General features: G+C 46.0%; 1 protein-coding gene across 3 annotated transcripts in view; it reads left to right on the top strand.

Annotated features, from left to right (window-relative positions):
- Positions 1-15,988, top strand: part of LOC143942893 (SLAM family member 9-like) — a 110,996-nt gene that overhangs the window by 73,712 nt on the left and 21,296 nt on the right. For 2 of the 3 annotated variants that reach the window (XM_077464304.1, XM_077464302.1), the window contains 2 exons: positions 1,099-1,398; positions 11,979-12,104. In XM_077464304.1, the coding sequence (XP_077320430.1) occupies positions 1,099-1,398; positions 11,979-12,104 (426 nt within the window). The remainder of the gene's footprint in view (positions 1-1,098; positions 1,399-11,978; positions 12,105-15,988) is intronic. The other variant, XM_077464303.1, reaches the window with a different exon arrangement.

Genomic DNA, 15,988 nt, shown 5'->3' with positions numbered 1-15,988 from the left:
TTCGGAAGGATCGTCGTTTTCACCGATGCTATCCTACCGAAGAGGGAAATCTGGTGCTTCCGCCATTGGGAGAGTAGCCGCCTGATAGTTCCGTACAAGGGCGGGAAATTTGCCTGGTATAGGGAAGCGAAAGTCGGGGTAATATGTATCCCCAGGAAAATCCATAGACTTTTAAAGGGTGTTCTGCAGCTTTCGAGTTTGCCGCGAACACCCCAAATTGTTCGCTATTCTGCGAACAGGCGAACACCCGATGATCAAATCGAACTTACGTTCGACTCAAACATCGGGCTCATCCCTATTGGTTACATTTATTTGCAAACATTCTCTAGCATTTTCTAGAACTCTTGTCTCTCTTGTTACAAAGTTGGATGTATTCCTTCAGCTACCTCTAGTGGCTATGATGTGGTATTTTACTACTGTCTACTGACAATAATAAAAAAACATTTGTTCAGAAAAGGAACTAGCCTAAGGAACATTTGTATTTGCCTAATTCATACAGAACAAGTTTACATGCAAATTTGCTGGATAAATAGTTCTGTAAATGTTTTATAACTAGACCACTAAATGTAAGGAGGAGCTCCACAGCACAATACTGTGTCTGTAGTGACATAGAGATTTGTGGGAGGAGTCACTAAGCACAGCTGGTGGCACCAGAGATAGGTTTTTCCATACTGGATCGAGGTCCAGCGAATTAACAGCAGGGGAGGTAAGATTCTTCTTCTTTGGGTACCGTACATTCTTTATGCTGCAACTGATGTATACAACAGTTTTGCTATATTGGAAAATGCCCTCATGTGTAACTGACAGCTAGATGTACCTACATGCTAATTTTGAGTCCAATAAAACCTAACATTTTAAAAAAAAGTAGAGAAATAAGGTCAGGGTATGAATTATTATTATTTATTTATTTTTTTGGGGGGGGGGGGGGGGGTGATTTGGCCTTAAGTTTTTTTTTTTTTGTTTATGGTTTATTTTTGCTTCAGGATTAATTTAACAAACATAATAATTTAACAAACATATCTTTTTTTTTTTTTATTTCTAGAATTCTTTTTTAAACACACCAACATACATCTAACGTAAGTGTATTCTTCCCTATAGACTATGTTCCTGTTCCAACCATAAGAATTGCAGAGATGAAGAAAGATGGTGAATGGTGTAATGTGACTCTTAATTGTTCCACCTCAACAAACACATCAGCTCTGTCCTATATCTGGAAATACAAACAGGGGAGCTATTCTACAATGATGCATAATAACACTGGAGACACAATACAAATGTCACTGCAGCCTGAGTCCTGGGATATGGAGATTATGTGTATAGTACACAATCCTGTTGACCGGAAGAATGTCTCTGTGCAGAAGATCTGCCGGGATTATGGTGGAAATAAAACAGCAACAGGTAGAAGAACATTCAGGATTTTTAAAGGATAATTATGTCATTTAAAATTTTAGGACCACACATAAGGTTGCCTCCTGTCCTTTTTAACACCCTTTTTTACTGCTTTTATTAAATATACGCATTTGTGTAATTTCCACATTTATATGTTTTCTTTGTAAATGTTTTCATGTTATCAATATACTACAAAATACACTTGGGGCTTATATTTTTTCTGGTAAATAACTTCACTATGCTTTGTACCAGAAGCATCATTTCAGTGTAATTATAAACTTGAAGACTGAATGTGCACTATTCCAAGAGGGAGCCTGAGCAGCTTAAGGATCACACTTATTCGATGCGGAAACCCTGCGCATTGTACCCGACTCGCACAGCAATTCACACTGCCATATGCGAACTGCGGGCAGTGTCAATACATTGTTAAATGACACCCCCCATTCAGCATATCACACTGTGAACTGACAGTTCGAACATGAATCGGATCGCATGAGTGTGCAGACCAAAAAAAGTGTCCTGTGCGAGTTTGGCCCGAATGCGATGTGATGTCAGCCATACTATCTGTATGGCTGAAACTGCACAGACATCGCCTGTGATTTGCACTCCAATGCAAATGCGAATCATCTCGCAGAGCACACTTGTGTGAACCGGCACTAAAACTGCTTTAGTTTCCAGACTGTAGAAAATTATTTGTTTATGAATATAATAAAGTGAATGCAATGTCAAAACTTTTCTTTTTAGCTTTTAATAGCTTCTTTTAGCTTTAGATAGGTAAGGGTTAAAACGGCTCTCATGTAGTTTTTTGCTGCCTTTGTGTTGACATTTCAACTAATATTCTGCACAGGAGATATAACTGGAAATGAGGGGCAATAGCTCCACAGTTTACAGAATTCCAATGCCAGAGATTTGTCTCTCATTGGAAGACCTTTCTCACCTGAAAACTACTTTTTTTTTTTCTCTCACTTTCTCTCTTGGTGGCAAAAGAACAAACAGGAGTAATTTTCCTAGTTAGGACATGGACAGCAATAAAAATGTGATACACTTCCCCACTTATCCCAAACTAAAAAACAAAATGTCTTGGCTGTGTTTCGCCATGCCTGCTTTATATAGCAGTGGTTTCAGTGGGCCTTGTGATTACGTTTTTTTTCTCCAGACCATAGCTATAAATAGAGGTCGACCGATTATCAGGACGGCTGATATTCACTTTTTTTGAAGAATCGGTATCGGTAACAAACTTACCGATATTATGGATATTGCTTCAAGTGGTTGTACCTGCAGGCATCATCCCGGTACCGTTCTTTAGAGCGGATGGTCTGCTTTCAAGTAATAACAACCGATGTGGCTAAGTAACCGCTCGGCCATTATCACATGTAGTGGGAGGGGACAACCCCCTCGCCATCTTCTGCGAATCAGCCTGGGTCTCCCATCCCACCAGGAGGCCCGGCCAACCAGCCGGCACATCTGCCAGCTGGCCAGAGCCAATTGTTTTGTTCGTATCTCAGATCTAATAACCCGGGAACTATGTAATGACATCACTTCCGGATTGCGGACATCCTAAAGACGCCAGTTTTAAAAAATATAAAGTATTAAAAAACGCAGATCTTGGCATTTTGAATACTTTTAAGTGCAGAGCAGGGTTTTGGGGTTTTATGAACCCCTGATCCCTCCATAAAGAGTACTTGTCACTGCCTATTACTGTTACATTCCTTGTAACAGCAATAAAATGATTACAAAAAAATGTAAAAGGATAGTGTAAAAATAAAAACTTTAAATCTACATAATATCAGCAACCGATATTGGCTATCGGCCTTAAGGCAGCCGAAAAATCTGTATCGTATCAGCCCTGAAAAAATGATAATCGATCGACCCTTACCTGTAAAGGATTCCAGAAACTTGCAAATGAGCAAATTAGACCCCCTGCCACTCTTACAAAGTCTCACTTCCTTTTTAATAATGTGTTCTGTAACCCAGAGGACAAAGTAGATGTAGACCCATGAGCAATCGACAATGTGCCTAGCAAGGGGATGGCTGATTTGACAGACAGCATTTTTCTCCTTCTCCAAGCACATGCCTGAGACAAGCTTCTCACGAGGAATGTAGAGGGAGGGAGCATATTAGCTAAAATGTTCCAGGCGAGCAGACAAGTGCTTGAAGATGGGAAAAAAGGGCCATTTGTAAACTTGTAGTCCTTCCTTCCTAGGTCTCCCAGCTAGCTTTAGGCAGCACCTAGGATGATGGGACAAAGTACTACATGTACATGTTTTGAAGTAAGACGTTTATAAATGTGATTACTGTTCCCTTATGCCTGGCCTATGTATGGTGGTCACGGTGCTTATATTAGCTTTGGTCTTCTAACAACCAGGAGAAACAGATGATTATGTAAGTATGGAGATGGGAGGTATGTAGTGCATGATACAGGTAACTAACCCAAGCAGTAGGTTGCTTTCTTGATATCTCGACCAGGCAATGCACTAAACCACACTTTGCACAACCTGAGATAAGTCGTTTAAAAACAGCAATATGTGCACAGTTCTCCCCTTTGCTAAGCATGAAATATTACAAAGGCATGTGTCCAAACCGCATAATTTGCATTAAGTAATGTTCTTCCTTGCATGGACGCCACCAACCATTTCTGTTTCTCCATAGGCACCTGAGAGCTGCTGTAAATGACCTGCTGCAAAGGGCTTGTATGAGCTGGAGAGTGTGAAGAAGAGGGTGGGGGGGGACTTCTGCTTATCAGAGATACAGTATTACATTTACTGATTTGCATTGAGGTCCTGCACATATTCACCAGTAGTGATGGACGAACTTCCGACGGGACGTTTCGCGAAAGCGAAATGCGAACGGACCCAAACGTTCGCGAAACCGAACGTTCGCCGCGGGCCCCATTGACTTCAATGGGAGGCGAACTTTGCAAACCTTCATGTCGAATTTGCGGCCACGTGGTAATTATTAGGGGGTAAAACGTAGTCCCACCATCTGGACAATGACATAATACATGTATGAGGTGAATTTGGGATCGATAACTACAAGCATTTTTATTTTATTTGGGAAATTGTTCTAACAATTCAGGACTATGGAGCTAATGAAGGCAATGGAGGAGAGGGAAGGTCAGGGACCAGGGTAGGCAAAGAAGAGGGTGCAGGAGATGATCACCAGCAGCGTGACATACCGGAATGACACATGCACCGTGATAGAGGCATCTGACAGCAGCACCGTAATACAGAGCACTGACAGCAGCACCGTGACATACAGCGCTCACAGCAGCACCGTGACATACAGCGCTGACAGCAGCACCGTGACATACAGCGCTGACAGCAGCACCGTGACATACAGCGCTGACAGCAGCACCGTGACATACAGCGCTGACAGCAGCACCGTGACATACAGCGCTGACAGCAGCACCGTGACATACAGCGCTGACAGCAGCACCGTGACATACAGCGCTGACAGCAGCACCGTGACATACAGCGCTGACAGCAGCACCGTGACATACAGCGCTGACAGCAGCACCGTGACATACAGCGCTGACAGCAGCACCGTGACATACAGCGCTGACAGCAGCACCGTGACATACAGCGCTGACAGCAGCACCGTGACATACAGCGCTGACAGCAGCACCGTGACATACAGCACTGACAGCAGCACCGTAAGCAGCCCCAGGAGGAAGTCAGCACAGCACAGGGATGGTGTGATCCCCTCATAATAAGAACCCCCAGGAGGAAGTCAGCACAGCACAGGGATAGTGTGATCCCTTCATAATAAGAACCCCCAGGAGGAAGTCAGCACAGCACAGGGATATCATAAGCAGCCCCAGTAGAAATATGACACCGCTCAACCTCTTCAAAGAGGAGGGTAGGGGCATATAGTACGGTGTGCTTTTTTGGGTCAAGGAAGTGAGCCAAATGAATTAAGAAGGTCTGTGTGCTTGATTAAAAAAATAGTTTATAGACATATACATGGTCTACTGGTCACATGTGTTGAATTCCTCCGAGATCCATGCCTCATTCATTTTTAGAAATGTGAGGTAGTTAACACTGTGGTGAGCTAGGCGAGTACGCTTATCGGTCACAATCCCCCCTGCTGCGCTGAACGTCCTTTCGGACAGGACACTGGATGAGGGGCAAGCCAACAGTTCGATTGCAAATTGGGCAAGCTCTGGCCAGAGGTCAAGCCTGCCCACCCAGTAGTCTAGGGGTTCATCACTCCTCAGAGCGTCCACATCGGCCGTTAACCCAATGTAGTCGGACACCTGACGGTCTAGGCGTTCCCTGATGCTGGATCCGGATGACACCTGTCGATGGGTCGGCTGAAAGAATGACCTCATATCCGAAGTCACCAACACATCTTCAAACCGGCCTCTTCTTGCAGGCGCTGTTGGATTGGTACCCGCAAATCCTTCTCTGGGAGTGGGAATTGCTCCTCTGCCAGCGCACGCAAAAGCAGAATGCAGCATTTCTCGAAGCAAGGCCTGGAAGTGCTGCATTCTGACAGCCCTCTGCGACGGCGGTAACATTTCCGCCATTTTGTGTTTGTACCGGGGGTCTAAGTACGTTGCCACCCAGTACTGGTCCTTGACCCTCATGCTTTTTATACGGGGGTCCCTATTAAAACACTGGAGCATGAAGGCCCCCATTTGCACTAAAGTGGAAGCGGTGTGGTGGCCTGGCTCCTGCTCATCATCCAGGATAATGTCGTCCTCTTCATTCTCCTCTCCCCATCCTCGCACAACAGGGATCCCAGAAAGGTTTAAAGCATGCTCTTCTTGCTCCTCCTCATCCGCCCCGGCACCATCCTCCTCTGACTCCTCATCAGACTCCTGTTGTTGACTTGTCTCAGATAGAGTAGCCCCCCCCTGGGAATTCATCCAGCATTGCGACTTCCTCATCTTCCCGCTCCTGCTCCTCCACAGCCTGATCAATGACACGACGCAATGCACGCTCCAGAAAGAAGGCATAAGGTACCATGTCACTGATGGCGCCATGGCTGCGACTGACCAGTTTGGTGATCTCCTCAAATGGCCGCAGAAGTCTGCATGTGTCGCGCATGAGCAGCCACTGGCGCGGTGAAAAAAAACCCAGCTCCCCAGAACCGTTTCTTTCGCAGAGTTCATACAGGTAGACGTTAACTGCACGTTTCTGCTGGAGCAGCCTATCAAGCATATAGAAGGTTGAGTTCCATCGCGTCGGGCAATCGCAAATAAGACGTCTGACCGGCAGATGGTGTCGCCGCTGAATGTCAGCAAGGCGAGCCATGGCCGTGTAAGATCTTCTGAAATGGGCCGAGATTTTCCTTGCCTGCCGCAAGATGTCCTGGACCCCAGGGTATTTGACAAGGAATCGCTGCACGACCAAGTTTAAGACGTGTGCCATGCACGGCACGTGCGTGATTTTGCCCTGTTTCAATGCGCTAAGCAGATTGGCACCGTTGTCACACACCACTTTACCAACTGTCAAATTGAGCGGTGTTAGCCACTCATCTGCCTGTGAACGCAAAGCTGAAAGGAGTGCCGGGCCAGTGTGGCTCTTTGCTTCCAGGCACAACAGACGCAGCACGGCATGGCAACGTCTCACCTGGCATGTGGAATAGGTTCTGGGGAGCTTGGGCGGTGCAGTGGAAGAGACGCTAGCAGCGGAAAAGGAGGAGGCAGCTGAGGAGGAGAGGGAGGAGGATGGAGTAGGAGGAGGAGAAGAAGAGTCAGGCCTGCATGCAATCCGTGGCGGTAAAACCAAATCTACACGGGTGCCACGGGTTACATGCTTGACGGCCGTCAGAAGGTTCACCCAGTGGGCAGTAAAACTGATATACCTTCCCTGCCCGTGTTTGCTAGACCACGTGTCTGTGGTCAGATGTATCTTGGCACCGACACTGTGTGCCAGAGATACATTCACTTGCCGCTGAACATGGCCATATAGCTCTGGGATGCCCTTCTCTGAGAAATACTTCCTTCCTGGGACCTTCCATTGTGGTGTTCCAATGGCCACAAATTTGCGAAAGGCCTCCGAGTCCACCAGTTTATATGGCAGTAGTTGGCGGGCTATGAGTTCTGACAAGCCAGCCGCCAACCGTTGGGCAAGAGGGTTATCCGGCGTCATCATTTTTTTACGCTCAAACATTAGGCCCACGGAAGCCTGCCTTTTTGCAGAAAAATGTGAGCTTGGCGTGATGGAAGGTGGAGTGGAGGACAATTGTGAGGAGAGAGGAGAAGGAGAAGTAGAAGACGAGGCTGGACGGTGAGAGCCTGCAGTGTGGCTTTGTGTGTTCCGTTGCTCCCACTGGGCTCGGTGATGGCTGCTCATGTGCCTTCTTAAGGCGGTCGTCCCTAGGTGAGTATTGGGCTTACCGCGACTAACGCGTTGACTGCAAAGATTGCAGATGGCAACGCTATTGTCAGCAGCGGACACGTTAAAAAAAGCCCACACTGCGGAGCCATGTGCCGGTGTCCTGGGAGCGCCAGATGTGACCGTACATGGTCGATGACTCGCTCCTGATACATTTGCAGTCTGCTTTGTCCCTGCTGTGCAATGTAAGTCATTGCTGCTTCTCCTCCCTATCTGCTGGTCCATATCTCCCTCTGAACTCCCCTCCTCTTCCTCTCTTGTGGGCACCCACGTGACATCACTAGACACGTCATCATCAACGTCACCTTCCCCACCGCTATAAGTAGAGATCTCGGAGTAGGCAGCAACACCGGGGACCAACCTCCTCCTTGGGCTGATCTGGGTACTGGCGTCAGACTGCTGAGTAGCGCTTGTTGCTACCTCCTCTTCCTGATCCAATACCAAGAGTGGCTGCGCATCAGAAATGTCCTCTTGATATGGATCGGAAAATAATTCCAGTGACTCAAGCGGAAGGTATGTGGTGGTGGTGGTGGTGGTCGTGTTGTTGGTGGTAGTGTCTTTGGGGGTGCACATAGCAGAGAGTGAAGAAGAGGGTGCAGATCGAGAGGATGAGGAGGGTGCAGAAGAGTAAGGCTGAGCGAGCCACTCAACCAAGTCTGGTGCATCCTTTAAAGTAATTGAACGCACCTTCTGCAACTTCCCACTTTGGCTCAAGCCTGTTGCTCCTGCCCTACCCCTACCACCCCTGCGGAAGGGCCTGCCTCTTCCTCTGCCTGTCATTTTTTAAATGACCCTGTGACAAAACTCTTAGTCCCTATACCGATGAAGGACTGCTGCAGTATAGGGCAGCGGTCAGCAGTGGTGCACGTCAACCCTATCTATTGTGGACCGATAGCGGTCCTTACAGAACAGCAGACTGTACCGCACTCAAGCCTATGTACCGTAGCACCCTATACCAAGTTACCAGTCCTTATAAGAACTTTTGTGGAACAAGCAGGTTGTGTGTTAGTGATTAGCAGACTGTACGTCAGTCCCTATACCGCTGAAGGACTGCTGCAGTATAGGTGAGCGGTCAGCAGTGGTGCACGTCAACCCTATCTATTGTGGACCGATAGCGGTCCTTACAGAACAGCAGACTGTACCGCACTCAAGCCTATGTACCGTAGCACCCTATACCAAGTTACCAGTCCTTATAAGAACTTTTGTGGACCAAGCAGGTTGTGTATTAGTGTTTAGCAGACTGTACGTCAGTCCCTATACCGCTGAAGGACTGCTGCAGTATAGGGCAGCGGTCAGCAGTGGTGCACGTCAACCCTATCTATTGTGGACCGATAGCGGTCCTTACAGAACAGCAGACTGTACCGCACTCAAGCCTATGTACCGTAGCACCCTATACCAAGTTACCAGTCCTTATAAGAACTTTTGTGGAACAAGCAGGTTGTGTGTTAGTGATTAGCAGACTGTACGTCAGTCCCTATACCGCTGAAGGACTGCTGCAGTATAGGTGAGCGGTCAGCAGTGGTGCACGTCAACCCTATCTATTGTGGACCTATAGCGGTCCTTACAGAACAGCAGACTGTACCGCACTCAAGCCTATGTACCGTAGCACCCTATACCAAGTTACCAGTCCTTATAAGAACTTTTGTGGACCAAGCAGGTTGTGTATTAGTGTTTAGCAGACTGTACGTCAGTCCCTATACCGCTGAAGGACTGCTGCAGTATAGGGCAGCGGTCAGCAGTGGTGCACGTCAACCCTATCTATTGTGGACCGATAGCGGTCCTTACAGAACAGCAGACTGTACCGCACTCAAGCCTATGTACCGTAGCACCCTATACCAAGTTACCAGTCCTTATAAGAACTTTTGTGGAACAAGCAGGTTGTGTGTTAGTGATTAGCAGACTGTACGTCAGTCCCTATACCGCTGAAGGACTGCTGCAGTATAGGTGAGCGGTCAGCAGTGGTGCACGTCAACCCTATCTATTGTGGACCTATAGCGGTCCTTACAGAACAGCAGACTGTACCGCACTCAAGCCTATGTACCGTAGCACCCTATACCAAGTTACCAGTCCTTATAAGAACTTTTGTGGACCAAGCAGGTTGTGTATTAGTGTTTAGCAGACTGTACGTCAGTCCCTATACCGCTGAAGGACTGCTGCAGTATAGGGCAGCGGTCAGCAGTGGTGCACGTCAACCCTATCTATTGTGGACCGATAGCGGTCCTTACAGAACAGCAGACTGTACCGCACTCAAGCCTATGTACCGTAGCACCCTATACCAAGTTACCAGTCCTTATAAGAACTTTTGTGGACCAAGCAGGTTGTGTATTAGTGTTTAGCAGACTGTACGTCAGTCCCTATACCGCTGAAGGACTGCTGCAGTATAGGGCAGCGGTCAGCAGTGGTGCACGTCAACCCTATCTATTGTGGACCGATAGCGGTCCTTACAGAACAGCAGACTGTACCGCACTCAAGCCTATGTACCGTAGCACCCTATACCAAGTTACCAGTCCTTATAAGAACTTTTGTGGAACAAGCAGGTTGTGTGTTAGTGATTAGCAGACTGTACGTCAGTCCCTATACCGCTGAAGGACTGCTGCAGTATAGGTGAGCGGTCAGCAGTGGTGCACGTCAACCCTATCTATTGTGGACCGATAGCGGTCCTTACAGAACAGCAGACTGTACCGCACTCAAGCCTATGTACCGTAGCACCCTATACCAAGTTACCAGTCCTTATAAGAACTTTTGTGGACCAAGCAGGTTGTGTATTAGTGTTTAGCAGACTGTACGTCAGTCCCTATACCGCTGAAGGACTGCTGCAGTATAGGGCAGCGGTCAGCAGTGGTGCACGTCAACCCTATCTATTGTGGACCGATAGCGGTCCTTACAGAACAGCAGACTGTACCGCACTCAAGCCTATGTACCGTAGCACCCTATACCAAGTTACCAGTCCTTATAAGAACTTTTGTGGAACAAGCAGGTTGTGTGTTAGTGATTAGCAGACTGTACGTCAGTCCCTATACCGCTGAAGGACTGCTGCAGTATAGGGCAGCGGTCAGCAGTGGTGCACGTCAACCCTATCTATTGTGGACCGATAGCGGTCCTTACAGAACAGCAGACTGTACCGCACTCAAGCCTATGTACCGTAGCACCCTATACCAAGTTACCAGTCCTTATAAGAACTTTTGTGGAACAAGTGAGTTGTGAATGTTTAGCAGACTGCAGCAGAAGGGCAGCAGTCAAGTATAATATCCTTTCTATATTTGGAAGAAAGAATATTATACATGTACAAGCCTATTACTGTACCACTGATACCAGTCCTGAAAAGAACCTTTGTGGAACTAATAATAACAGCAAGTCTTTAAAATTACCCTCACTGCCTGACAACACTGCTTCCTTCCTGTCCCTATACAAATTGGCAAAAAAAGAGAACGATTAGTGGTTACTGGAACAGCTCTTTTGTGGACCTTGATAGTAACAGCTAATGATGATGATGATGATGATGATGATGAAAGACTAATCTGGCTGTCCCTGTAGCATACACCGTCCTTTCCCTTTCTCTAAACTAACAAAAGACACTCAGGCTGCTGCAAGAATCAGCAGCACAGCAAACCTATCAACACCTAACACCTATACCAGTCCTGAAAAGAACTTTTGTGTACCAAATAGCTAGTGGTTTATCTCTCCCTACTCCACACAGGAACCTGTCCCTATCGTAACAGAAGAAAGAATGTAAAATGGCCACCGGATCGGGTGTATTTATAGGTTAGGGGGAATGTACAAGTGTCCATGTGCTGTCATGTCTCAATTGGCTGTCCTGTATCACATGATAAACGTGTCACCAAAGGTTAAAGTTCTTGTATACATTAAACACGTAAGTCCGCCGCGGCGAACGACGGAAAAAGGCGTTCGAACGTGCGGACCGCGAATGTCGGAAATTCGCCGCGAAACGACCGCCGGGCGAACCGTTCGGCCATCACTATTCACCAGGAATCACTGATGGGGAGGAAGGCAAGATTATTTTTTACCTGGGTATTTTTTATACAATATGTTAAAGCTATATATACTGTGCGCTTGCAGAAAACCTAGTCTCCCTTTTCATGCCTGACCATTTGACCAAAGCTGCTGGGGCTCCAGGAAGTACTAATCTATTATATAATAAAAATCCAGAACGATTTTCTTAGCAGTTTAGCAGCCTTCTTATATTAAACATTTTGTTCTATACTTCTTCTTTTGTATTTATTACAGATAATCAAGACAGAAATCATTATGTACTCGTTCTGGTAGTTCTGGTAGTTCTGGTAGTTCTGGTAGTTCTGGTAGTTCTGGGAGCAGTATGGTACCTCGTTAAAATGAAGAAGAAACAAAGGAAAGGTATTTTTATTTGTTCTCCAGAAACTGATTAAAATTATAATGTTATCAGTAAAGGGCTAAATACAAGCATCCAGTTTGTTTGATACATTTTGAGCTTTGGCATTTCAAAATGATGACTGCTGCATTATTTAGGTCAAGCCCCTTTGTTGCAGACCTATTCATTAACATTACTGTAAAATATATATACTTGCACTTATCCCCAAAAAAACTTGTGTGTGTGTGTGTATATATATATATATATATATATATATATATATATATATATAGTGAAGGTGCTGCTGCTTATCATAGTTTGAATACTTTAACTAAGAATGTGTAAGAAAAATATAAGCGCACAATCCAATAATCAATTGCTAATAATGTGAATATAAAGATTCAGAAACAATAAGTGTACATATAAAAACTGAAACATAAAAAATAAATTGAATGACTAAATGAAAGTCTAATAAGTTCTCCAAAAAATGTAAAAAAAAAAAAAGTGTTCACTCGGGTGCTTATCTTTCATACAAAATCAGCGCCGCTTACCATAACAGTTGGATGTCAAATTATAAAGATCAATTGCACTCATGCAAGTGTCAGCCAACATGGACAATCCTCTCCCCAGACTCATCCAAACACTGCTCCTCTCCAATGTGACAGGGCTGTTAAAATGAAGGATTTCTCATGGATGTGGATCATTTGTCTCTGGATTATCTCAGGTACATAGGATAATGGAAGGAAGAGGCTTCATGGTGTAGTACTTCTAACGTATATTTATTAAAAAATACTTGCATTCAAGAAAACAGTGAAAATCACAGTGGTAATACAGCCGTGGATCTTGCCAACAGGCTGATACGTGGTGACATCAAGGAATGCTGCTCAAACATGGTGATATCAAGGAATCCTGCTCCTTAACATTACTGTATCTACCATGCCCTGCCAGAGTGTTGGAAAGATGAGCGAGTCATGGCCTAAAGCCACATATTCCCATGTTACAAGGGACTCTTCAGTTCATCAACCCCTTCATGAAGTTTCAGATTGTTCATCAATCAATATTAAAGTAATTTAGTAAATACTGCTTTAAATAATAGTACTGATAATAATTCTATTCTTGTTTAGTGCTCACTCACAAAGGGGCTGCTGAGAATATACCGAGGTCCTCCTTGCCAGTCATACAATCACAGTTCCAGGCACACTGACAATTAAAGCTTAGTCCAAGGGATGTCTTTTTAGAATTTATTGCTAATAAACTTTAACAGGAGAGGGGTTTAGGGTCTATGGAATACTAATGATCATTAACAACAGTAGGAGGACACACTTCTCTTTAATCTTCCAAAAGCAGCTTTTCTAAAGGTAGCAAGGGATAGCCATTATATCTGGGACCCTACCACAGCAGTCCATAAAGCAACCTCTGTTACTTAGTACCCTTCTGGCACTTGCAAAACTAATAGTTCCCAGCAAGGTCTTTACTCACAATGTCCCAGAATCTTTCTGCCCCATCCACAGGTTGAACCTTGGTGAGTAAGATAACAAGCAGTTTCTCCAGACCCAGGACTTCAGTGCAGTACTGTCCAGCAAATGTGATGCTCCAAAGATCTTCTCTAGACCCTCAGCCCAACAGCTGCTGCGGCTTAGACTGCAGCTTCTTGTCTCTCTGGCTATCTACCATGGGCAGCACAACCCCCCCCCCCCTCGGACTGGAACCTTCTGAGTGCCTCCATCATTGGCTGGGGCATGATAAACATTCAACTGAACATTTTAATCCCCCAGCCCTGTGCTCTTGAAACTTCTTTCAGATTCAGGTGGGATAATTATAGGACCCTGAACAGACTTACACAATCAATCATTGCCCCATTCACTAAAATTTAGTCAAAAACTGAATTTACCTAACAATCTAACCAGAAGAGGGTGCTATATTTTCAAATAGTGTTGACGCTTCCTCTTGGCATTTGCCATCATGGTTGTTGCAGTGCTGCATTTTTAGTAAATGCACAGCAATTAGTTATTCAGCTACTATTCTATACTATACTAATACTATACTATACTATACTATACTTACTGGCTCTCCAACAGAGTTTGGGGTGGGAGAGTGTTTAGACACTCCTGGGAATGCAAAATCTAAGATTATACATCTGTGCATCCACCACTCAAGGAATGTCCACTAGTTCCAAAAGAGGGAAATCATAATAACAGGAAGCTCATTGGTTCCTTGGTAAAAATAATGTATTGCCTCAAGTCAAATGTATTGACTCAATCCACCAGACTCCTCTTTCTACACGCAGAACAAGTCCCTGTCTGCCACAACCCTGGCAAACAGACGACACCAGAAGTCTTAAGAGACACAGCCGTGCAAGAATTTACCCTCTAAAAATCTGCCCTTCTCAAATACAACTCCTGCCTCCACACTGCTAAACAAACCTATTACAACACTCTCATCAAAACCCTCTCATCCAAACCTCTTCTACTCTTTTCTAACCTTAAAGCGGGAGTCCGCCGGGACTCCTCGTTTTTTTTTTTTTTTTTTTTTAAAGCCAGCAGCTACAAATACTGCAGCTGCTGACTTTTAAAATAGTGACACTTACCTGTCCAGCGCGCCCGCGATGTCGGCACCCGAAGCCGATCTCTAGATCGTCTCTCGGGTGCTGCCGCCGCCATCTTGGGTATGGGAATCAGAAAATGGAGCCTTTCGGCTTCATTTCCCGGTTCCCTACTGCGCATGCGCGAGTCGCGCTGCGCAATAAGGACGGTTCCCGCTGCCTCTGGGATCTGTGTGTTTCCCAGCAGGCAGCGGGGCACTTGCGGAAAGGGGCGGGCACTTGCGGAAAGGGGCGTAATCTACGCCCCTTTCCGCAGAGAGCTATCCCGGAAGTAGGTGCAGATACCTGTACTGTACAGGTATCTGCACCCCCCTCCCCCCTGAAAGGTGCCAATTGTGGCGCCGGAGGGGGGGAGGGTTCCGATGAGCGGAAGGTCCACTTTAGGGTGGACCTCCGCTTTAATTCCTTACTTCACCTCCCACTGCCCCCACCCACCAACTTGCTTACAGCTCAACAGTTTGCCAACCATTTCAATAGCAAAATTTACACAACACAACAGGTCCAACACCACGCTCAATACTCTCCCCTTTTTGCCCAGTTACCACAGATGAAGTTAATAAACTCCTCTCCACGACCCACCTCACTACCTGCTCCCTGGACCCTGTCCCCTCACAATTACTGCTACCACCTTCCCACTCTATCCTTAACTCCCTAACCCATATCTTCAACCTCTCCCTCTCTTCTGGCACCTTTCCTTCCATGCTCAAACATGCACTGATTACCCCCCATACTCAAAAAACCTTCACTAGACCCCACCTGTTTGAAGAATTTAAGACCCATCTCCCTGCTCCCGTTTGTCTCCAAGCTCATCGAACGCCTTGTCCATGACCAAATGAGTCGCTACCTCATGGACAACAACCTTCTCGACCCCCTACAGTCTGGCTTCCGCCCACAACATTCTACTGAAATTGCCCTACTAAAACTCACCAATGACCTAATAACTGCTAAAATCAACGGTCACTACTCCATACTCATACTTTTAGACCTCTCTGCTGCCTTTGACACAGTTGACCACCTGCTCCTAATCAGCAAATTACGCTCCCTTGGCCTCTGCCATTCTGCTTTATCCTGGTTTTCCTGCTACCTATCTCAGCGCACTTTCAGTATCACTTACAACTCCATCTCCTCTGCTCTCCTTCCTCTTTCTGTTGGGAATACCCCGAGGTTCTGTGCTTGGGCCCCTCCTATTCTCGCTCTATACCTCTTCCCTGGGCCAGTTGATAAACTCCCATGGTTTCCAATACCACCTCTATGCCGACGACACCCAGATCTATCTCTCCACTCCTCAACTCACCCCCTCAATCTCCT

This window comes from Lithobates pipiens, unplaced genomic scaffold, assembly GCF_037356315.1.
Source record: "Lithobates pipiens isolate NorthernLeopardFrog02 unplaced genomic scaffold, aLitPip1_a1.2 Scaffold_30, whole genome shotgun sequence".
In the NCBI taxonomy this organism is placed as follows: Eukaryota; Metazoa; Chordata; class Amphibia; order Anura; family Ranidae; genus Lithobates; species Lithobates pipiens.
The sequence above is the reverse complement of the archived record's forward strand: the minus strand, read 5'-3'. Positions and strand labels throughout refer to the sequence as shown.